Genomic DNA, 23314 nt, shown 5'->3' on the forward strand with positions numbered 1-23314 from the left:
ACAGTACAGCAAAAAGTTCTAGCATGAAAGGAAAAATATTCACCCAAGAGGGATAGATGTCAGGAAGTAATCAAACTCAGGGTTGATATCAAACAGGTGAAAACAAAAAGAACTATTCAAAGAATCATCCAAATCAAGAGCTGGTTCTTCGACAAAATCAACAAGATCGATAAACTCTTAGCCAGACTAACTAGAGGGCACAGGGACAGTATCCTAATTTAAAAAATCAGAAATGAAAAGGGAGACATAACAACAGAACCTGAGGAAATTCAAAACATCATCAGGTCCTACTACAAAAGGTATACTCAACAAAATTAGAAAACCTGGATGAAATGAACAATTTTCTAGACAGATACCAAGTACCAAAGTTAAATCAGGATCAGATTAATGATCTTAAAGGTCTCACATCCCCTAAAGAAATAAAAGCACTCATTATTAGTCTCCCAACCAAAAAAAAAAAAAAAAAAAAAAAACAACCCAGGACCAGATGGATTTGGTGCAGAGTTCTATCACACCTTCAAGGAAGACCTAATCCCAATTGTCCTCAAACTGTTCCCCAAAGAGAAACAGAAAGTACTCTACCCAATTCATTCTATGAAGCCACAATTACTATGATAATTAAACCACATATAGACCCAACAAAGAAAGAAAACTTCAGAACAATTTCCCTTATGAGAAGCGATGCACAAACACTCAATAAAATCCTCGGGAAACAAAATCCAAAAAGACATCAAAATGATCATCCAACATGATCAAGAAGGGTTCAACCCATTGATGTAGGGATGGTTTAATATATGGAAATCCATCAACGTAATCCACTACATAAACAAACTAAAAACAAAAATCACATGATCATCTCATAACATGCTGAGAAAGCATTTGACTAAATATAACACAACTTCTTGATATAAAGTCTTCGGAAGTTCAGGAATTCAAGGCCTATACCTCACCATAATAAAAGTAATATACAACAAACCAGTAACCAACATCCAACTAAATGGAGAGAAACTTAAAGCAATCCCACTAAAATCAGTGATTAGAGAAGGCTGCCCACTCTCTTTCTACCTCTTCAATATAGTACTTGAAGTCCCGGCCAGAGCAATTAATCAAGAACAGGAGATCAAGGGGATACAAATTGGAAAGGAAGAAGTGAAAATATCATTCTTTGCAGATGATATAATAGTTTATGTATGTGACCCTAAAATTTCCACAAGAGAACTTCTAAATCTGATAAACAGCTTCAGTGAAGTAGCTGGATATAAAATTAACTCAAACAAATCAATGACTTTTCTCTACACAAAGGATAAAGAGACTGAGAAAAAAAATTAGAGAAACAACACCCTTCACAATAGTCACAAATAATATAAAATACTTTGGTGTGACTCTAACTAAGGAAGTGAAAGATCTGTACGATAACAACTTCAAATTTCTGAAGAAAGAAATTGAAGAAGATCTCAAAAGATGGAAAGATCTCCTATGCTCATGGATTGGTAGGATTAATATAGTCAAAATGGCTATCCTGCCGAAAGCAATCTACACATTTAATGCACTCCCCATCAAAACTGCAACTCAATTCTTCACTGAGTTAGAAAGGGCAATTTGAAAATTCATCTGGAATAATAAAAAACCTAGGATAGCAAAAACCAGTCTCAACAATAAAAGAACCTGTGGTGGGATAACCACGCCTGATATTAGCAGTACTACAGAGCAACTGTAATAATAACTGCATAGTACTGGTCCAGCGACAGATAGGTAGATCAATGGAATACAATTGAAGACCCAGAAATGAATCCACACACTTATGGTAACTTGATCTTTGACAAGGGAACTAAAACCATCCAGTGGAAAAAAAGACAACATTTTCAACAAATGGTGCTGGTACAACTAGTCGTTATCATGTAGAAGAATTTGAATTGATCCATTCTTGTCTTATTGTACAAAGTTCAAGTCTAAGTGGATCAAAGACGTCCACATAAAACCAGACACACTGAAATTTATAGAGGAAAAAGTCGGGAAAAGCCTCAAAGATATGAGCACAGGAGAAAATTTCCTGAACAGAAAATCAATGTCTTGTGGTGTAAGATCGAGAATTGACAAATGGGACCTCATAAAATTGCAAAGCTTCTGTAAGGCAAAAGACACTGTCAATAAGACAAAAAGGCCACCAACAGATTGGGAAAGGATTTTTCCAATTCTAAATCTGATAGGGGACTAATTTCCAATATATACAAAGAACACAAGAAGCTGGACTTCAGAAAACCAAATAAGGCCATTAAAAAATGGGGCACAGAGTAAACAAAGAATTCTCAACTGAGAAATACCGAATGGCTGAGAATCACCTGAATAAAAGTTCAACATCCTTAATCATCAGGGAAATGAAAATCAAAACAACCCTGAGATTCCATCTCACACCAGTCAAAATGGCTAAGATCAAAAATTCAGGTGACATCAGATGTTGGCAGGGATGTGGAGAAAGAGGAGCATTCCTCCATTTTTGGTGGGATTGCAAACTTGTACAACCACTCTGGAAATCAGTCTTTGGTTCCTGAGAGAATTGGACATTGTATTACCAGAAGATCCAGCAATATATCTTCTGTGCATATACCCAGAAGATGGTCCAATGGATAATAGGAACACATGCTCCACTAAGTTCAAAGCAGCCTTATTTATAATACCAGAAGCTGGAAAGAACCCAGATGTCCCTCAACAGAGGAATGGATACAGATAATGTTGAACTTTTACACAGTGGAGTACTAATCAGCTATTAAAAACAGTGAATTTATGAAATTCCTAGGTAAATGGATGGATCTGGAGGGTATCATCCTGAGTGAGTTAACCCATTCACAAAAGAACTCAAATGATATGCACTCACTGATAAATGGATATTAGTCCAGAAATTTAGAATATCCAAGATACAACTTGCAAAACACATGAAACTTAAGAAGAAGGAAGACCAATATGTGTATGCTTCAACTTCCCCTTATAATGGGGAACAAAATACCCATGGAAGGAGTTACAGAGACAAAGTTTGTAGCTGAGACCAAAGGATGGGCCATCAAAAGACTGCTCCAACTGGGAATCCATTCCATAATCAGCAACCAAACGCAGACTCTATTGCATATGCCAGGAAGATTTTGCTGAAAGAACCCTGATATAGCTGTCTCTTGTTAGGCTATGCCAGAGCCTTGCTAATACAGAAGTGATTGCTCACAGTCATGTATTGGATGGAACACTGGGCCCCCAAAGAAGGAGATAGAGAAAATACCCAAGGAGATGAAGGAGTCTGCAACCCTATAGGAGGAACAACAATATGAACTAAGCAGTACCCCCAGAGCTTGTGACTCTAGCTGCATATGTAGCAGAAGATGGTCTAGTCGGCCATCATTGGGACGAGAGGCCCCTTGGTCTTGCAAACTTTTTATGCCTCAGTACAGGGGAACACCAGGGCCAAGAAGAGGGACTGGGTGGCTAGGAGAAAATGGTCAGGGAAGGGTATAGGGAACTTTTGGGATAGCATTGGAGATGTAAAAAATGAAAACATCTAATAAAATTTTGAATCAATATACAAGCTCAGGTTCCAGCTTTCAAGAAACACCACTGCAGGAGCTGTATTTACAACAAGAGCTGTATAAAGTGGAATAACCTCCTATCCAGCCTCTCCATCCCTCCACCCTTTCAAAGCTATGTGGTTCTTGATCTCCCATGTTTCAGGATACCTTTCCACTGGGATATATTTTCCCTATGGCTCCTAGGCTTCCTAGTCCCAGGATACCCACATATGCTAACAGAAACACTTATCACCCCCTCTACCGTGGCAACTTGCATTTACACTCAACAATCGCACATGTTTGGAAAACATTTAGCTATTGCCTGCTTCTCTCACCACTTTCCAGAGCCTAGTCTCGTGAAGTCTTTCTATGTTTGTGTGTGTATGAGTGTGTGTGAGTGTGTGTGTGTGTGTGTGTGTGTGTGTGTGTGTGTGTTTGCAGTATCAAGGGTCCATACCTGAGCTAAATCATTCAGTATTTGTCATTCTGAGTCTGAATTATGCACTGTTAAAACACGGCATGCATACACAATAGACTTCTGTAAACCATGAATGAGAAAATTATCTCATTTGCAGAAAATGAGTGAAACTACAGATCACACTGAATCTGGTAAGCTGTTTTATCTGCCTAGTAAATTTCCTTATAAATTAACTCATTTCTAAAGTATGCTTTGGAATATTTCTTTACTATTTTTTATGAAGTTATTTTTGTGTACAGGTGTTTCACCAGCACGTATGTATGTGCACCATTTGATGCTTGTGAACTGTGGAAGAAAAGAGAGGCCATCAGATTCATTGGAACTGGAGCTATAGTTGGATTGGTATATGCTGCTTTGCTAAATAAGAACAAATTGTACCAATTTTGTGCTAGCTTTCTGGGGCTCAGTGCAATATGGAGGACTCCCTTCACTGGAGTGGCTTTTCATTTTCTGACCTTTGTCTTGGGAATTCAAACTTCACCCAAACATCTACTTGCATGGCTAATTCCACATAGCCATGGTTAAGATTGTAAGTTCAACATCCTTCTGATAGGAATCCATTCATGTAGAACCTGAGATTCCTGAAATTACCCCCATGCTATGAGGTATTTCAGTGCCTTCAGCCTTCTGCCAATGATATTTGCCCATGCTGGATGTTTCTGCCCCTTCTCTTCTAAAACTATGGAATTCTTAAATCACCCCAAGTAATATTGATCTATTACCTGGCAGTTGGTCCTGGTATTTTTCCACTACCAAACACACTCACTGTTCTTCTGAACACCCCAGTTTGTCACATCTGCACCTTTTGCCCTCATGGACCAATAGTTGCCGATATCCCGATGGTCAGAGAGAGTCAAAATTGTGTATTATTTATTATTGTGTATTATGATGTATTATATCAACTTTTTCACAGCAGGGTGTAAGCTGCCATGTAGGAGCTGGGAATCAACCTGAGTCTTCGAAATGATCAGCCTGTTCTCTTAACCACGAAGCCATCTTCTTAAATTCACAGACTGAGCTTTCTAAGAATTAATTATTTTTTAAAAAAGACAAGTTGCTCCAGAACAGGGTGTCCTCAAAATTACTATGTGGCTGAGGATGACGTTGAATTTCCTATCTTCCTTTTTCCACCTCTAAGTGTTGATTATTCTGGTGTGTACCAACATCATCATAGTTTTGTGCTCTGCAGAGCATCAAATCCAGGGTCTCAAAGATGCTCAGCAAGCACTTTATCCATCTAGCTACATTTCTAGCCCAAGAGTTAAATAACATCTGATGTTAAATATATGTATATAGTAAAATATATTATAATTTATCTAATATTTGAATATATTAGCGTTATATTTAAAACAAATAATAAATAAGAGTTAAATCATATATTTATACACATACATATACACATACAAATAAATACACACAAATGTGTGTGCGTGTTTGTGTGTGTTTGTGTGTGTGTGTGTAATATCAGGCTTATCTCCACCAAAACATAAAGTAATTTGAATGTCCATAGGCAGATAATATGGTTTCCTTTATTTAAGGCCAACAAGAAATTCAGGGGATTCTAGTTCAACTCCCCTCATTATCCATCAATATACAAGTATCATTTGCTATTTTCTACTGCTTTCTGAAGGTTTTGTCCCATTTGTATAACTCAGTATCATGGTCGATTTTGCAAGGTGGACAAGGATACACAGGGCTAAATTGAGCTGCATTTAGGAGGAAATTATCAACACAGACATTTCCAATGAAATACATTCTTTTTTAGTTTAGTGCCCAAGGTTTTCAGGAGACCTCCAATGCTCAGTTCTAATCTTTATGAGTTTTGCTGGCATCCACATCTTTTCATTTCCCGAAGAAATATAAGGACATCTGTGTCCCTGATGCAAAACTTTTGAGGAATTTCATTCTGATGTTAACACATCTTTATAGCATAGAATGATTTAATTCCACCATTTTTTCTATAACTCATTGTCTCTTTGGTACTGTTGTTTCTTTCTCATTAGTATTCAAAAATTTATATTTGAGAAAGCACTATATGTTCTGTCTCTGAGGGACTTTATTTTTTCCTTTTGTTTTATAATCATTCATGAAGGTGTGATTAGATCTTTCTACAACTGCTTGCCCTCTATGATTGCATGGTGAACCGCCAATATGCTTTATATTTTAATAAGCAAAGAATTGTTTCATCTTATTGGTGATATTTGTCAGTCTTTCTTTTACAGGTAGATTCACAATAGCCTTACTTGCTGTAATGTGCAATTACAGAATCAGCCTTCTCAGAACTCAAAGCAGTTACTCATTGAAACCCTGAATATGAATCAATGGTACACAACAACAGAATTTAGTTTTTCAAATTCTGAAAAATAATACACATCCATGTGCAATATTTTATTTTATTTTATTTGGAACCTGTATGGTTACTCCTGGCAGGACCTCTGCTGATGTCCACCCTCCTTAGGTGATTCTACATTGTATCAAATTGACACCTGAAGCTGACTATGACACAGCCCTCCAATGCAATTTCATCAGGCAATAAGGCACCCCACCTCATTTTGCTGTTGTCAATTAATTTCTTCTATAATAAACCCATTGGTTATGGTGGCAGTAGCTTTAAATATGGTAGTGGCAGCAGCTATTGCCAATTAATTTTTTCTCTAATTGACCCAATACAGTGGCAGCAGAAACAGGATTTCTTTGCTAACTTTCCCAATGTTCTGGATTGCCTAATGAAACACACACACTCACACACACACACACACACACACACACACACACACACACACACACAAATGGGGCCTTCTATTTTAATATGTCTTAATGAGCTCAATGGCTGGGCCACTTCCAAACATCTGCATGGCTAACACACTCCTCCTATATTATCAATTTATTATTAAAATCTACATTCCATTTCTGTTCATGTAGACCCAGTTGGTTAGCATCCTGGGGCTGCTCTTCCCCAGCCCTTTCTTGTTGGCTGACTCTCTGTCCTTTATGTCTCAGCTATAGCAGCTGCATTTTTCCTATCATGAGGGCTAACTCCTCCTTCTCTGTAGCTGTCAAGCATCCATGGATTAGCTGGGTTAACTGAAAGGGGGACTATAAAAGAAAAAGAACCAGTGTGAGAGAAAGATGAAGCCAAGACAAAATTTCTGATCAAGGCAAAGTTCAATTTTTAACACTGTGTTTATACAGAGAAAGCCTACAGAACCCATCCTTTGTTTCAGCTGGATTGAGTTGCAAAGCAAGCTCAGTGGGCAGTCAACTCCTCAAAGCTCCTGTAGGAAATTTCATAGGTGGCAAGGCCAGATGACTCCAGCTAAGTTGTAAAGCCATCCTGGGTTTGCTTAGCCTACTCAAGATGGGAGAAGAGCATAATTCCCACTTTTTTTGTTCATTAAAGATGAGCAGTTCATCAGTAGCTGGACAGGGCACAAGATTTACTTTTTTCCATAATCCTGAATATGGAATAGAGTGGATAAGCGATCATGCCTCCCTTAGATCTGTGTCCTAATTGCTCCTTCTTACCCATCATGGATGACAAACATAGATTTTAATGTATGTCTCTGGTTTAGATTGCTAGAAGCAGGGCTAATATCCACTTTTCAGTGAGGAGCCAGAGATATTCCCAGGAAGATGAAGGGGACGGAATCCCCATAGAAGGAACATCAATACAAACTAAACAGTATCCCCAGAGCTCCTTGGTACTGTATCACCAATCAAAGAAAATACATGGTGGAACTTGTGGTTCTAAATATATATGTAGCAGAGGATGGCCTAGTTGGTCATCAATGGGAGGAGAGGCCCTTGGTCCTGTGAAGGCTCTATGACCCAGTATAGGGGAATGCCAAGAACAATAATGGGAGTAGGTGGGTTGGGTAGCACGGAGATGGGGGAGGGGATTGGTGATTTTAAGAGGGGAAACTAGGAAACCTTTGAAATGTAAATAAAGCTCATGTCAGGTATTGTTTTTCTTTCTTTCTTCTTTCTTTCTTTCTTTCTTTCTTTCTTTCATTCTCTTTCTTTCTTTCTTTCTTCTTTCTCTTTCTTTCTTTCTTTCTTTCTTTCTTTCTTCTTTCTCTTTCTTTCTTTCTTTCTTTCTTTCTTTCTTTTCTTTCTTTTTTTTCATAAGATTTATTTTTTATGTTATTCATATGAGTACACTGTATCTATCTTCAGATACACCAGGAGAGGGCATCAGATCCCATTACAGAGGGTAGTGAGACACCATGTGTTTGCTGGGAATTAAACTCAGGATCTCTGAAAGAGCAGTCAGTGCTCTTAACCAATGAGCCATCTGTGCATTTCCATGTTGTTGTTCTGAATGACTGCAAACCTGAGTTACCAGTTTTAAGCCAACTTTCTCTTACCAACATTACAAAATATTAATCATCCCCAATAATTTATCAGCCAATGATATATAGCCAAGACATGCAGAACATATTTTAAAATCAGTCAGATGTTGCAGGATTTTCCCTGTCCAGACACATTAGGGCAGTAGCAGTCCTGTGATTAGACAGGAAAAGGGAGGCAGAGCTAGGAACTGGGGAGAGAGATAGAGAGCTAACAGGAGGAGGGAGAAAAGCCAACATGGAAACAGATGAACACGAAGAAGATCCTGATTTTTTAAAACTACCTTCTCATGTTTTTTTTCTGTTTTTTGTTTGTTTGTTTGTTTTTGTTTTGTTTGTTTTTTGATTTTTTGAGACAGGGTTCCTCTCCCCTGGATTTCCTGGAACTCACTTTGTAGACCAGGCTGGCCTCCAACTCAGAAATCCATCTGCCTCTGTATCCTGGGTTTTGGGAATAAAGGTGTGGGCCACCATGACCAGCAATAGAGAGGTCCCACCAGGAATGGTTTTAAAAATCCACTAGTAGTTAAGATTTTCACAAGGTTAGAAAAATTGGGTTAAAGCTTTATCTTTATCACTTGGCTCAGAAATTGTTGTATTGACATCTAGTAAATTGTGGTTTTACTATTATATAAATCTGATTGGATAATTAAGCTTTGAGAGTCATGTTTCTATTGGGAAATTAGGTGTTGAGATGGCTGATTGTGGGGTGTATGGGCAGCTGTGTAGAAATTAGATAAACTCGCTAGATGGGAGAGATTAGCTCAGAGATGAGAATACAGGGAGCATGACTCTGCATAGTGTTGTGTCCTGCCAGCACCAGTACTAGAGTGGGAATGTGGACCCACGGGGCAATAGATATGGTAGGTTGACATATTAAATATTTCCTGCAACACTCAGAAATAAACCTGAAGTAGCTGAATATATTTACTTATTTAGACAAAATAAAATTTTCTTCCTTTTTCTAGATGTAATTTCAAGAGAGGAACACCTTGTCACATTATGAACCCAATAATGATAGTTACAAAGGTTTTTGTAAAGGAAATAGAGATCAGCTTCAATACCATAGAAGCTGAGAAACTGCTGGTCCTTTTACACTTTAAGAGGGCTTGTGCAGATAATCAGCTCCTAGCCGGGCTTCTCCAGCTGTGCTAGACACCTAGCTGCAGGTTTAAGGGTCCAAAGACCAACTGAGATTATTATTTTTTTCAGTGAGTTAAAAACAAATCAAGGGGTGAAAAACCAGCCGTTAAGTTTTAACAATGTTTTTTCTTTTGAACATGAAACACAGTGCAACAAACAATGACACAAAAACACAGACATAAACTGAAAGACACGGACAGATTGGCATGCCAAGGACAGACAACAGACAGAGCAGAGAGAACTAGATATGCCAAAGGGACTTAAATATCCTACCTAAAAGAACCAGAACCAGAAATAAGCATTCCTCCAGTAGGAGCCAGAGAGGAGCACCATGTCTCCTGACCTCTGTCTGTCCTTAGACGAGCTCTGAAATAACTTAAATTTATTGTCAAACCATCCTTGGACAATTGGAAAGGACTGCTTTTCTGAAACCTATTCTCTCTCATGTCCAGGGTGTAAACTATCTCTACTCAGGGTCCAAAGACTAAGAGCATCTATGAGAATTATCTCTGCACTTCCAATTCCCAAGGTGTCCTTCACTTTATACCACTTAATAGAGCTCCAATGTTAAGATGAGATCTGACGAAGTCAGCTCAGTCAGTCAACAGGTTCTCCAGGGCAGGAGCAAGGATTAAAAAGAAAAAAGAAAACTAGACATCATTTTAGCATGACCCCAGCCAGTTCTGAGACTGAAGCAGGTTTGTTTTTTTCCCAACTCTGCTTGTATATCATTTTAATTACAGGCAAGTAATAAGGTCAGTTCTAGGTTAAGGAACAAACAAGGCAATACACACAAATAATTAAGGAATAAGCAAGGCAGTAAACAAAGTCCCATAATCACTGTTTCTAGGGGCTTACCTGGATGACCAAGATATTGGAGCCTACTTCCCTATCCTAGCCCAAAGTCAAATACTTGCATGAAGCCTACTTCCTTCTCCTGACTCAAGGTCAAATTCCTACCAAGTTACAAGAAGTGGGTCTAAAATTTCTCTACATCTTTCTGAGTCTGAGTTATGCACTGGTATAATGTGGCATGTATATGCAATAGGCTTATAGTAGCCCTTCTCTACCTTGTCTTGGGAATTCAAACCTCACCTATACCTCTGCTTGCAGAATTCCATATGACCATGATTAATATTGCAATTTTAACTTCCTTCTGATAAGAACCCATTCAGCTAGCACCTGAGATTCCTGAAATTATTTCCCATGCCATAGGGTATTTTGGTTCCTCCACCTTCCACCAATGAATTTTGCCATTTCTGCATATTTCTGCCCTCTCTCTTCTAAATCTATGTAAACCTTAAATCACCCCAAGTAATGTTTATCTATGTCCTTGGACCTGGTCCTGTTATTTTTCTATTTCCAAAACACCTCCATTGGTTGCATCTGCTCCTTTTGCCATCATGTACCATATCAATCTAAATTCCCAAGGCAGACAGAGTCAAATCATGTATTATGTATTATTGTGTATTGTGATGGATTATGTCATTTTTATCATAGCAAGTTGTGAGCTGCCATGTGGGAGGTGGGAATAAACGTGAGTCCTCTGAATGACCAGCTAGTTCTCTTAACCATTAACACATCAATTTAACTCGAAAAAGTGAGCTTTTTAAGAATAATATTTTAAGTGGAGCTCTGCTGTAACTCAGGGTACCCTCAAATGTGGTATGTTGCTCAAGGATGACATTGAACTTCTGATCATCCAATCTGTACCTCCATGTCCTGGTTACTCAGATGTATGTCACCATCACATTTTTGTGAGGTTCTGAACATCAAACGCAGGGCCTAGTGCATGATATATGAAGCATCAGGATTTATCTGATTCTAAACGTAAATAGTGTGAACATCCATAGGCATTTTGTGGTTTTCCTTTCCCTAAAGGGCACCCAATAATTCAGGGGGTTCTAGAACAACTCATCTCTATATCCACAATATACAGGTGGCATTTGCCGTTTTCTTCAGCTTCCTGAAGATGCTGACCAATTTGTATAGCTCAGTATCATGGCTGCTTTTGCAAAGCTGGAAGAGGATGTATAGGACTAAAGCTTACCCAGGAACAGAAGCAGAGATCCAGCAATGGATTCTCTCTGGCACAGGATGTTGTCTATGGAAAAAGGTCTGACCATTCTAAGGCAACTTCCAAAACAGTCAAAAAAAATGATCTTGTATGATGTCACTGAAAGGTAGGAACATAGCTAGGCTTTTAAGAAGCTACAGTGGAACAGCTGTTGCTTCAAAGTTTCATGCTCCTTGAAACTTTCCACACAAAGTCACCTCTAATGGGATAGTTTTGGGAGATGGGGCTATTGGTGTGTGATAAGAATTCACTGTATCTTTTGTTAGCTACTTTGTGAGTTTTTCTTTCTTCCACCCTTCCACATCCTCTTTCTTCCACCATTTCAAACTCCTAACACTAGATGAGAGATTTTTTGTTTGTTTGTTCCTTTGTTTGTTTGTTTTGAAAACAACATGGAGGGGAAATGAAATAGATCCTAGAATATAGTCAGGGGTCAGAAAGAGGGCAATATTATCATTAGACTACTTCTTGATAATTTGTGCAATGAGCTCCTTGGAGCCACGTTGATCTTTCTTGTCAGGATATATAATTTCTTCCTACTGTTTCTATTTTGCACCTGACTACTTAAAAGGCCATGACCAAAAACTATCAACCAACCCTCTAAGGACCATAGCAATTATACAGCCTCTAAAATGTCCCAGAATTCTACACATCACAAATCACATAAACTATCTGCAGCTGGAAAAATTATGCCTGTGCTAGAGAGTGAAGCAAATAGTCAAAACAGTGGAAAATGTGAGGCTACCCTCACTTCCTACACCTGGGATTAAAACAAATCCATATTCCAGTATAACTATGTAGTTTTTTTCTAAAGGAACCAAATTTCAAAATTCTCACGACATTTACCTGTATCTGTTTTAAGCAATTGATTCTGCAATATTCACAAAGAATTTGTAAACAGAGATGCTTTCACTGAAATAAGCACTTTTTTGTTTTACTCATCAAGGTTTTCAGGAGACCTCCCCCACTGAATTCAAATCTTAATAAGTTTTCATTGCATCCAAAGTTTTTCATTTCCTGAAGAAAATATGAACAAATCACTGTTCCTAGTGCAAAACATTTGAGGAATTTCATTCTGTGGTTTACATATTCTTTATGTGTATAGGAAGATTAAATTCCGCAGTCTTTTTTAAAACTCACTGTCTCTTGGATGCTGTTATTCCTTTCTTATTAACATTTGTAAAATGTAACATAAGCACAGAACTTGGTCTGTGTCCATGGATAAATTACCCTTCAGAAAGAAGAGAGCAGAGTAGACTTTTGTTTTCCCATTGCATTCATTTTTACGTTTCTCAGATACCCATTTCCACTAGCAATTTTTCCAGTTGCACAATCATTTCCCCCAGTCTTTCTTGACACAGGTTTAGGAAGAAGAAAAAGAACAAACAGAAAATCCCCTCTCTTAGTAGAATGGGAGATACACTAGAAGTTGTGGCCCCAGTAAATTTTTAATGGAATCTCAAAAAAAAAAAAAATCCATCCCTTCATCTCTTCATCCCTCCATCGCCTGCTTTTTTTCTCTACTGCATTTGAAATCACATTTCCCATTCTGCCTTACCTCTATGCTGGGCATCACTATCTATTGCTAGTTTATGGGTTCTTCTTTATTCCACTCTTTTCCCCTTGCCTTCTTGCACTGTTCCAACCCCATAACACTAGAGAGGAGGAAAAAAAAAGGAAAAAGAAAGGAAGTCATCCCCAAATAAAGTCAGGGGTTTAAATGTGATGATATGGTTTGTGTATTTCCTGCTGATCAAGAGTATGGAGCTCCTTAAAGCAACTTTTGTTTGTTTGTTTCTTTCTTAGTTTTGTGGGAAAATCTGAGCTCCTACCATTTCTTAGTCTTTTACAGTCCTTGATGCCAAGTGAGTATTTCCTGTGCATTCTAGGTGCAAAACAGTAATAAAACTGTTATAAGCATGATCAAATTATTAAAAGAGAAGCTGAGCAAGGGAGGGAATATCTATAATCCAAGCAGTCATGGGGCAAATACATGTGAATCTAAGTAAGTTCGTGGTCAGCATAATCTACACAGCAAGTTCCAGGCTGGCCAGGACTAAATGTTGAAAATATCTGAAAAGAAGAAAGAAAAGGAGATGAAAAACAGATGCATGAAAGGAGGAGGAAGGAGAGAAGAAACAAGAGGAGGAGGAAAATGACTAAGAGGAAGAGTAAGAGGAAATTTAAAGGCTGGGTCTTGGTGGTACATTTCTTAAATCCTAGAACAAAGGGACACTTGCAGGCAGCTCTCTCCACCTTTGAGCATAGACAAGTCTATATCGTGAGATCCCATCTCAAGCAAAAGACGATTAAAAAGGAAAATATCAAATAATATCAGGAAGGAAGGCAAGAATATCACTGAAGTCCCAAGAGTCAAAGAATAAAAAGTGAAAATAAACACCTTTCTATGATGAAAATGAACACCGGCCAATCAAGTACATTAGGACAATACTTCACTAAAGTTAAATTCTTTCAATGAATGGATTAAGGAAGCTTTCTACTTAACTGTCTCAGGGACACAAGAGTTAATACACCTAACAATAAACTTATTTGCAGATGAATACCCTTCATGAAAGTATATATGAAAATCCAGTAGAATATTAGGAAATCCCAGCTAACCAAGTACAGCTGCTCATCAGATGGAGGGGCTCTGGGTTTTTAATCTGTAGAGAGAATCATGGTAGAAAAGCCTTCTCTGACTTATATGTGTAGTGTGAAGAGTTAGGTCACAGCATCTACATAGTCCCTAGAGCACCCTTAGCTTTCAGAAGGCAGGAGTCCTCCTTCAGATGCAACCTCTGGCTAGACAAGGGTTACTTGGAGGCCAGGGCCACAGATGTCAGGCCTCAGTCTATGTAAGATGACCTCCTAATGTGCTGTGTGATTTGAACCTGATTCCTTGTGTCCTGTGCTGTAAACATGGTAACCATCATAAGGTCTCAAGATATGATGTGATGGAGAACAGGAGCAATTGGAAAGGTGATTAGGTCTCTGGGGTGTTGCCATGGAAAAGGACAAATGCTATAGATTGGGTGAGTACTGAAGACAACCCACACACTGACTTGGCAACAAGTCTCATACAATTTTCTGTGCCTCAGATGGTGAGGGGGTCCTCAACAGAAGCTAAGAAGTTAAGATGCAGGAATGTGGACCTGGAGCCTTCAAAAGGATCAGATTTTCTTTATAAATACACAACCATAGTTATTTTATCATAGTCTTATGAAAAAGAATAATACCTTTTACTCTTCTCAGCACATACTCTATAATGAGAAAGCCTGTACATGTTGGGCCTTCCATGAGCCTCTGCATCATGAGGAACCTATATATTCTTCTGGATATGCCTGCTGGTGTGAGCCTGGGACCTATGTGATATCAGACCTATTGATGGAGCAGTAAGGCACATGGCCTTGAGACTGGCCACAGAACAACTATTTGGTGACTGGTGTGGGAAAGAACTTCCTGCCATGTCCACTAAGAAGAGCCACAGGACAGGTCCTAAAGCCCTAGGACCCTGGGTCCCCACTCCATGTAACACCCAGTGGGGATATAACTGTTCAGAACTGGGTAAGTGATATTAGGATAACCTGAATTCTGTTCTGGCCAGGTCCCACTCTGATTTCCAGCCTGAAATTCTGTTCACTGTGAGGGGCAGGAAGCCTCACAACATCCTTTGAAATAGGTACTTTTATTTTATTTTCTACATGGGACACACTGTGACACACAGACACACACAACTGGATCATGTACCAAACTCTAGGGAGCAAGGACAGATTCTGCTATCTAGAGCCTGTGCACTCCTCAACAGACCCTTGGTATTTCTGGTCCTACTCAGTTCCATGTTCCTGGGGAGTTCAGCCTGGGAGATCATGTATGTTCCCTGTGGACCCTGTCCCATGAGGGTGACAGACACTCTAGTGTAGTGACTATGGTCTCTTAGCATTCTCTAATGCATTCTGCAGGGCATTTTGGCAGTACCACGATTGAGCTGTGACACCTCAATGTCCCAGAAGTTGTCCCTGCAATATCCTTCAACCAAATCAGACCCAACCTTGAATTCAAAAATCCAGACTCCCCTCTGAATTGCAAGATTTTATTGTTGGATTCCTGTTCTTAGACACCTGGAGCAAAGGACTATAGCCTGCTACATCGATGCAGGTGAGCAGGCAAGTGGCTTCCTTGAGAGCAAAGTTGTAGCCATCAACATAGCGGGCTGGCTTCTATTTTTTCCTGAAAACAGAAAGCCAAGTGAGACCTTGAGGGTGAAGGAGACCTCATGCCCCACTGACCATGCAATGAGACACCTCCTAGAAAGATCTGCATCCAATATGCAATTGCTCTTGTATTTGACCAGGAAGAAAGAGCCTTGTCTCCAATCTGTTGAGACAACTTTGAAAAGAGCCTCAAGTCTAGCCAGATGGGAGGAACCAACTTGTGAGACAACATAGTCCCAGTGGCACCAAATGCGGAGGAACTCAAAGAGCACCCTGTGAGCCTCTGGGCAGCTGGAACCACACAAGCAAACTGATTACTGTCACATGTTGATGATGACCATCAAATAACTTCTGCTAAAGGCAGGGCCTTAACACACCTGTTCTAGGGACATGAGGTGGTTCATTTTAATCCTACCCTTCAATGTCCAAACGTGGAGTCCACAAAGTGGCCTTCAAAGTTCAGAGAACAGGATAACATATCACTTTTTTGGAGATGGAGTGGTAGGTTTGAAAATTTAGGATAAAAGACCCAGGCTAGAGAAGGGTGCCAGGTACCAAGAATCTGCAGCTAGACTTGGAAGGCTGTGTCAGGAAGGCTGAGGGAGGCCAAACTCGGGCAGGGATCTACTGTGGCTTGGCTGATCTGAGCAGCCAGGGCCGGCTCAGGCAGTCTGAGAGTTCCTTCCTGTCCCATCCTCCTGACATCCTCAATCAGGTGTGTCACATTTCTTGATTCTCAGCGCAGCTTCAGTGGTGTGTAAGAGTGCAAGCCCTGCCTCTAACCAGACACATAAACACTTACTATGAAAGTAGTTGCATGTGCCTTGTCTTCCTCTGTCAAGGTGCTATCAACACATTGCTTGATTTTTTCAGTATTTTCCAGTATTTCAGGATCATCTTTGTATTGTTTCACGTACTCAACATACTCTTCTGGGGTTCCGTGTAAAAATAGACGAACATCCTCTTTTATAGCTGGGCAAATGCCACAATCTGGAACACAAAGACAAGGTGACCCTAACTTGAAAGACCTGCATCAGTATATCCCAGGGGATGGAGGGTTGTGAGAGCCTGGATAGCGTGCATCCCTGACCCCCACATGGTAATACCCACCTCCCCCTGAAGTCAGGAGGAGCAGGGCAGCCCCGAGGATCACCACAGCACCAGCAAGCTTCATGATAATGGTGGCAGGTGATCCTACACAGCTTGGTCCCCTTCTTTAACTGCCCTGTGGGAAGGGAGGGGCCCGTGTCTGAGCCTCTCTGTGCCCCTCCCAGTACATGTCTTAGAACTTCCTGAGGGTGTGTGTTTGCGTCATTGGGAGATATGTATTTTGGCAAGATCCTTGTCAATAACCTATCTCAGCTTGTTTGCCTTCTTAATAATCTTCTTAAGATATGAAAAATGTCACTTGTCATTTGACAGCCAAAGGGAAAGTATGAGTAGGGAGAGGATCAAATGGTCTCTCAATCAGACCTCCAGAATGAGACCTGTGTCCTCCTGTCACACTGGGAGCCTCAAGGGCCTTATTCATAGTCAGTTCTAAACAAGCCAAACTTCAGACCACTGGCCATGTAACCCCTGCCCTGTCTTTGTTCTGCCCTTATCTTCCATATGCTTCATGCCTTCTGTTGAACCAGTCGCTTCAACCCATACTTATCTTGCTTTTGTAGGCATCCTTCAATTTGACCTTTTTGTTGTTGGTTGTAAGTTTTTTCTGAGATAGGGTCTCTCTACACAGCCCACACTTCCTAAAGAAAGACAAAAGAGCTGTCAAAAGAACACTTTCATGAAACCTAAAATGGCAATGCCAGGGGGGCCAGTGTATCTCCTATCTGAGTGACTGGGCTTAAGCAGTCTGTTTCCAAGGTGGGTGGAGCAGGAGGCCTACCTTCTAGTACCAGGCTGTCCTGGAAATATGTAGATCAGGTTGGCCTTGGACTCACAGAAGTCTTTGTGACTCTTTCCCATGTGAATAGTGGAATAAAAGGCAAGTACTTTCACTTCTACCTAAACCTCACTTCTTAAACCCATAGTTGAGGTTTTCTGTTTTGTTTGTTTGTTGTTTTTTTAGTTTTTTTTTTTTAAAGAAGATCTTGCCGAGGTTGGTCTTGACCTCATAACCTTCCTGAGAAATGAGTGTCTGGTCCTGCCTGCCTGCCTAACTATTTGTATCTGTCTGTCTGTCTGAGGGCCTGTCTGTCTGTATGTCTGTTTATGTGTATGTGTGGTGGATTAAACATTTTTGGGGCTGGTGGAAATCATTGTGAAAATCTGTTATCAATGAGCAGGTATGATAATTCTAAACTTTGATCTCAGTATTTTGGAAGAAGTGCCTTCCTTTCTTTGTGAATTTGAGGTCAGTCTGGTCTACACAACGAGTTCTAGGCTACCCAAAATTACACAGGAAGACCCTGTTAATAAACATCATTAGTGTGTTCATTAAGTTCTCACTTCATATGCCCTGTGCTCATTTTCTTATAACTAAGCCAGGGCACTTCAGTTCAGATATACCTGGACCCTTAATTGGTCACTGCCAGACTCTATATTGCTGCTATAGCTATTCTGACTACTGATAAAAAAGCCTGCATGATGGCCATTTTCAATATTCTACAGCTACCCTGTAAAAATTAGAGTCCAATCTCAGCTGGATTCCCAAGCTCCAGAACACTCAGCATTAATCCATCTGTGCCAGTGTGTCCAGCTGATTTTTGCTACCACAAAATTCCAGATGACCCTTCAACCCCCTCTATCTGGGCCAGAGTGGAACCATCTCCCACTGCACAGGGACATAAGGGGACTGTTGGGAAGCGTGCTAAGTGGCAAGGCTGTTGTAGGGCCCCTGCTCCACCCACCTTGGAAGCAGACTGCTTAAGCCTTTTCACTCAGATAGGAGATACACTGGCCACCCTGGCATTGCCATTTTAGGCTTCATGAAAGGGTTCTTTTGACAGCTCTTTTGTCCTTCTTTAGGAAGTGTGGGCTGAACATACACCAATGGAGGAGGCTGAAGACAGCAGAGCATAGCCTAAGGCATACAAGTGCAGGTTGAAGGGTCAGCAGGATGAGCTGTGAAATAGGCCAAAAGTCTTACTGCTCTATGGTAGCTGAAGCATTTGACAGGGAAAATGCAGGAGAGAGATGTAGGGTCATGGAATGAAGAGAGGGCAGAGGCAGACTCTGAGGAAGAACACAAGGGATCCAGAGGACAGGATAATTAGTCTACAATTGCCAGAAGAGGTCTAGGAAGCTGTACAAACTTTGGAGACTACACTAGGGCCTGGAGACTCATTATGGCAGAGTGCCAGAAAGGCTTAGCTTCCTGTCCATGCTGTGAAGGATGTGCAGCACAGGTAGGCCTCAGGGTCACATGCTAGTAAGAGGACTGCTCAGGATAGTATACCACTGCTGCCTCTACCACCTGCTACCTGTTGGAGTTATTCCCTTGCTGATGTGTATTCAAATGCTAAGTACAGGACCCCAGGGAATGGAATCTCCCAAACCTCCAACTACTTGCCAATCTCTTTAACAAGTTTCAAATACACCAGATGGTGCTTTTAAATCAGTTCACCTAAATCTCTGACTATCTAAGAAAATGTGAATGCCAGGCAATGATGGAGAGAAGAGAGTTATTCTGGGCTCTTTTTTTCTGGGCTGAATGTCACAGGTAGGGATCAGAAGGCAAGAGAAGAGGAAAGAGGAAGAGGAAGAAGATGGAGAAAGGGGAAGGCTGCCATGGGGCCTGATGTCTCAGGAGCACAAGACCAGGAGCTGTGGACCATGAGTACAGGCTGATGGAGCAGAAATAACCATGGGCAACACTTAAACAGCAATTAGTATCGGGCTTATGGATTGTATGCAAGTCAAAATAGTACAACACCTGTCTGATCTAAGTTTACAGCTCATCAAATAATATACAAATCTTCGTGCCTATTGTAGAAGCTAGCTAAAATATATATTTCATTTATAGGACATTCTGCTCCTTGTTGTGAAACACTGTGGGCAATGAAGAAGCTGAAGCCAGCCTGTGAGAGCATCCCCCTACCTGAGTACAATTTTTTCTTTGTGATTGAGGGGATCCCACACAGGTAACTGGGATACACCTGCCTCAACTTCCCACAAGTGGGGACCACAGGTGAGAAGCACTATGTCTTTATCAGATTGCTTTGGACTTTGCCAGTCATCTGACTGCTCTGTGTACACCTGAACCTGGAATTTACCATTTAACCAGCGTGTTTATTATTTATAGAGTCTCTACATTAGGTTTTTTCCCATAATTTTTTTCCATAATTGTGACCCAAGAGAGAACCAGGGCCTTCATATGCTCTGCCCTCAATGCCTGAAATGCTTTCCCTTCAACTTCCTGGGAAATTTGTCACCTAAATCCCCAGACTTCATCAAAAAACCAACTTATCAGAGGGATGGGGCAGCTCTAGCTTTCACCATGTTTAAGGCAAACACCAAATACCCACATTGAGCCTTTGTCCCTGTAGTGCGGGAACTGAGGAATGTATGGTAGGTCTTTGAGAAAGAAGTTAGAGCCTCTGCTCTCAGTATTACACAATCCCCTGTTGCCTTTCTGCAGCACACCCTGTGTTCAGATAACACAAATCCCTGGCTACCTAAAGTTGCCCTATTCTCTACCTTCAATTTTCCAGACCATGAAGCAAGTTAAACTCTTTCCAATATACATGACTTAGTCTTGGGTAATTTGTCGTAGCAGCACAACATGAATTACAACCCTACAGTCCACATGGATCCCTTGTATATAAGAACACACCTAACCTTCACCATAGCAAAGGCTCTGAATCCCATTTCCTCTTCTATAGCTCCTCTTTCCTTGGCTGACTTTTGGTGTTCTTTAGATGTCTTAAGGCTCAGTAGAGCAAAGCCTTCCCCTCTCCCAGAGTCAGCACACATAGCAGGTCTTCACAAATGCTAGTTAGACTCTCCAAAGGGCTATCTCACTTCTCTCAAGTCAATAAACAAGACCCTACTTAAAACAGGCAACACTGTCTTGTTATATAATGCCGCCTTGGTTTCAAACTATTCGTCCCACATGCCCATGTTACATAAGTGTTTGTGCTTAAGTAATTTGGTTGGTGTTCAATTTTAAAAGTAAAGATTATATGTGTTTTGATAAGGCACAATTAAGTAGTTTGTTGTAAAAGGCACTTGACTGTCACATTCTGTACAGAACATGGTGACAGAATGAAATTTGCTGAAGACTTAAAGAGTTCAAAGCCTTTGAATTTTACTGGTTATCTGAGCCAAACAGGATTTACCTCCTGTAACTGTTTGGTCAATTAGGTGCCAAGTACTGAGATATAATTGTGAGCTCTCTGCTTGGTCCACTGGTCTTTGTTTTTATGACCTTGCATGTCCTGAAGCCTGAGATGGCCTGTAGAATGTGCCCACTGGGGGCTTCTCTCTTCTGCACAGGGTTGGGAATGGATACAAGGGCATCATGTGATTAAGTAAGTGTCTACTGCCCAGTGACTCTATGCTACTCTGATTTGATCTTGGTATTGTATCACTGTAACAGTAATCTTAACTAAGACACATGACATTTATATCTATCTCTACTAAGTGTCCAGGGAAAGACAGTGAGGGCCTTCAGTTGCTCTCCACCATATAGATGTGTGTATATACATTATATCTGTGTATTCATACATATAGGCATATATGTGTGCTTATTTGACATTTTATTTAGTTTGAATGTATGTGTATGGGGATTGTGCCTCCATGAGAGTCTTATGCATTACTGAATGCTTTCCCTGTGGAGGTCACAGGAGAGCACTGGATCCTCTGGAACTGGAGTTACAGATGGTTGTTAGCTACCATGTCATTGCTGGGACGTGATTCTGTGTCCTTTTTATAACTGAGACAACCTTATATTTTTTTGAGACAGGGCCTCTTACAGGAACTTGCTAATGGCTAGATGCATTGGCCAGTAAGCTCTCTGGTGCTGGAGTTACCAGGGGTCACTTTGTGCCTAGCTGTCCTCACAAGTTCTGAGGGTTAGAAACCATGGATTCAAGAGTGTATGCTAAGCAACTACTTCACTTACTGTCTTGTCCCCCAAGCTCACTCTGCTGCTTTCTTGAGAACATATAGCTCACAGTGAAGGACTGAAGGGGGAGTCTATTCCAGGAGAAACATCTACAGAACCTCTGGAATTCTTATGAACACTGACTTTCATCCATGCTCATTTATATGCCACACAGCCATTCACAACAGCATGGTTTTATAGGTTATTTCAAAATTCTAGTATAATCCAATATCATGTTGTTTAGTTTTTTTGTTGAAATTGTTTTATATTTGTCAATTAGGAGCCTGTTCATGCTTACTCATACCAGTTTACACAGAAAATTCTAGATGTCTGTTCATGTGTCTGTATATTTGTGTATGTGCCTCTGTATGGACAGTGGTACTAAGATGTGTGTGTGTGTGTGTGTGTGTGTGTGTGTGTGTGTGTGTGTGTGTGTGTGTGTATGCTTGTGCACGTGAAGGTCAGTCAACAATTTGGAGAAGTTAATTCTCTTCTTCTACCAGGTGGTTTCTGGGATTTGAACTCAGGTCTTCACCTTCAATCACTGCACTTTTAATCACTAAGCTATCTCAACATCCTTCCACACGATGTTTTTGAGAACAAGTCTCTTATTGAACATTAGACCCACATGGAATTAGACATGTATGCCACGACTCTTATGGGTCCTAGGGATTTGAACCCTGGTCTTTCTGCTTGCAAAAGAAGCAATTTGCACACTGAGCTATCTTTTTGGTTTCTCCTGTTTATGTGTGCACTGCTGTAGGATAAACCTAGGGCTTTCACATGCTAAAAAATTATTCTTCCACTGTTGTAGGGAACTAGTGACAAAATGGTTTGGTGAGGAGCAACATTTCTAATCACAGTTTGAAGAGATACAGATCATCACAGTCACTTAGACACAGTGAAGAAACTTGAGGTGGTTGGTCACATCTATAATCAGAAAGCAAAGAGGCATGAATGGTTCTACTCAGCTTGTTTTACTCTGTCCACCCTATTTGTAACTATAGTACATGCTTCCACATAAAAGTTAGTTTACCCACCTCAATGGACCATGCCTAAAAACACCCACTCAGAATTTGTTTCTATGGCAACATTCAACCCAGTCAGAATGATCATCAAGATTAACCATCACACACTGCAAACAGGGCGAGCCTAAATTTAAGACCTTCCTGTCTTAAGAAACATGAATTACCACACAAAGCTGACAATCATATCTGTGCTGGAAATGTCTTCCTTAGGGTAAGTATGTTGTTCTGAACTTGAGACAGTCTATACACACAGCACTTCCTGTGGCCTGTGGAGCAGTTTAGTTTACAGGCAGGCAGTTCACAGTAGCTTGAGGGGTTGTGGACAGGAGAGTTCATGTTCAGGGTTGAATACCTCACTCTACCACTCAGTGCTCTCACCAGATGGACAATACTGTTCAAACCTCTTTAAGACATGGTTCCTAACAGAGCTG

At 40.4% G+C, this 23314-nt stretch overlaps 1 protein-coding gene across 1 annotated transcript; it reads right to left on the reverse strand.

Annotated features, from left to right (window-relative positions):
* Positions 1-15792: 15792 nt before the first annotated feature.
* Positions 15793-16980, reverse strand: LOC147003338 (major allergen I polypeptide chain 1-like). Its single transcript, XM_085840944.1, has 3 exons — positions 16917-16980; positions 16609-16796; positions 15793-15822 (listed from the first exon to the last, which is right to left on the reverse strand). The coding sequence occupies exons 1-3, from the start codon at positions 16978-16980 to the stop codon at positions 15793-15795; spliced, it is 282 nt and encodes a 93-aa protein (XP_085697070.1).
* Between the last annotated feature and the right edge of the window lie 6334 nt (positions 16981-23314).

The sequence above is a fragment of the Mus caroli genome, unplaced genomic scaffold (genome assembly GCF_978045245.1).
Source record: "Mus caroli unplaced genomic scaffold, Mus_caroli_1 scaffold_8, whole genome shotgun sequence".
In the NCBI taxonomy this organism is placed as follows: domain Eukaryota; kingdom Metazoa; phylum Chordata; class Mammalia; order Rodentia; family Muridae; genus Mus; species Mus caroli.

Excerpts from the sequence above, each read along its gene's own strand:
- LOC147003338 (XM_085840944.1), bottom strand. The coding sequence starts at position 16,980 with ATGAAGCTTGCTGGTGCTGTGGTGATCCTCGGGGCTGCCCTGCTCCTC. Across the intron at positions 16,797-16,916 it reads CCTCCTGACTTCAGGGGGAG|ATTGTGGCATTTGCCCAGCT; the intron begins GTGGGTATTACC and ends TTTGTGTTCCAG. Across the intron at positions 15,823-16,608 it reads CACATGCAACTACTTTCATA|GAAAAAATAGAAGCCAGCCC; the intron begins GTAAGTGTTTAT and ends TTCTGTTTTCAG.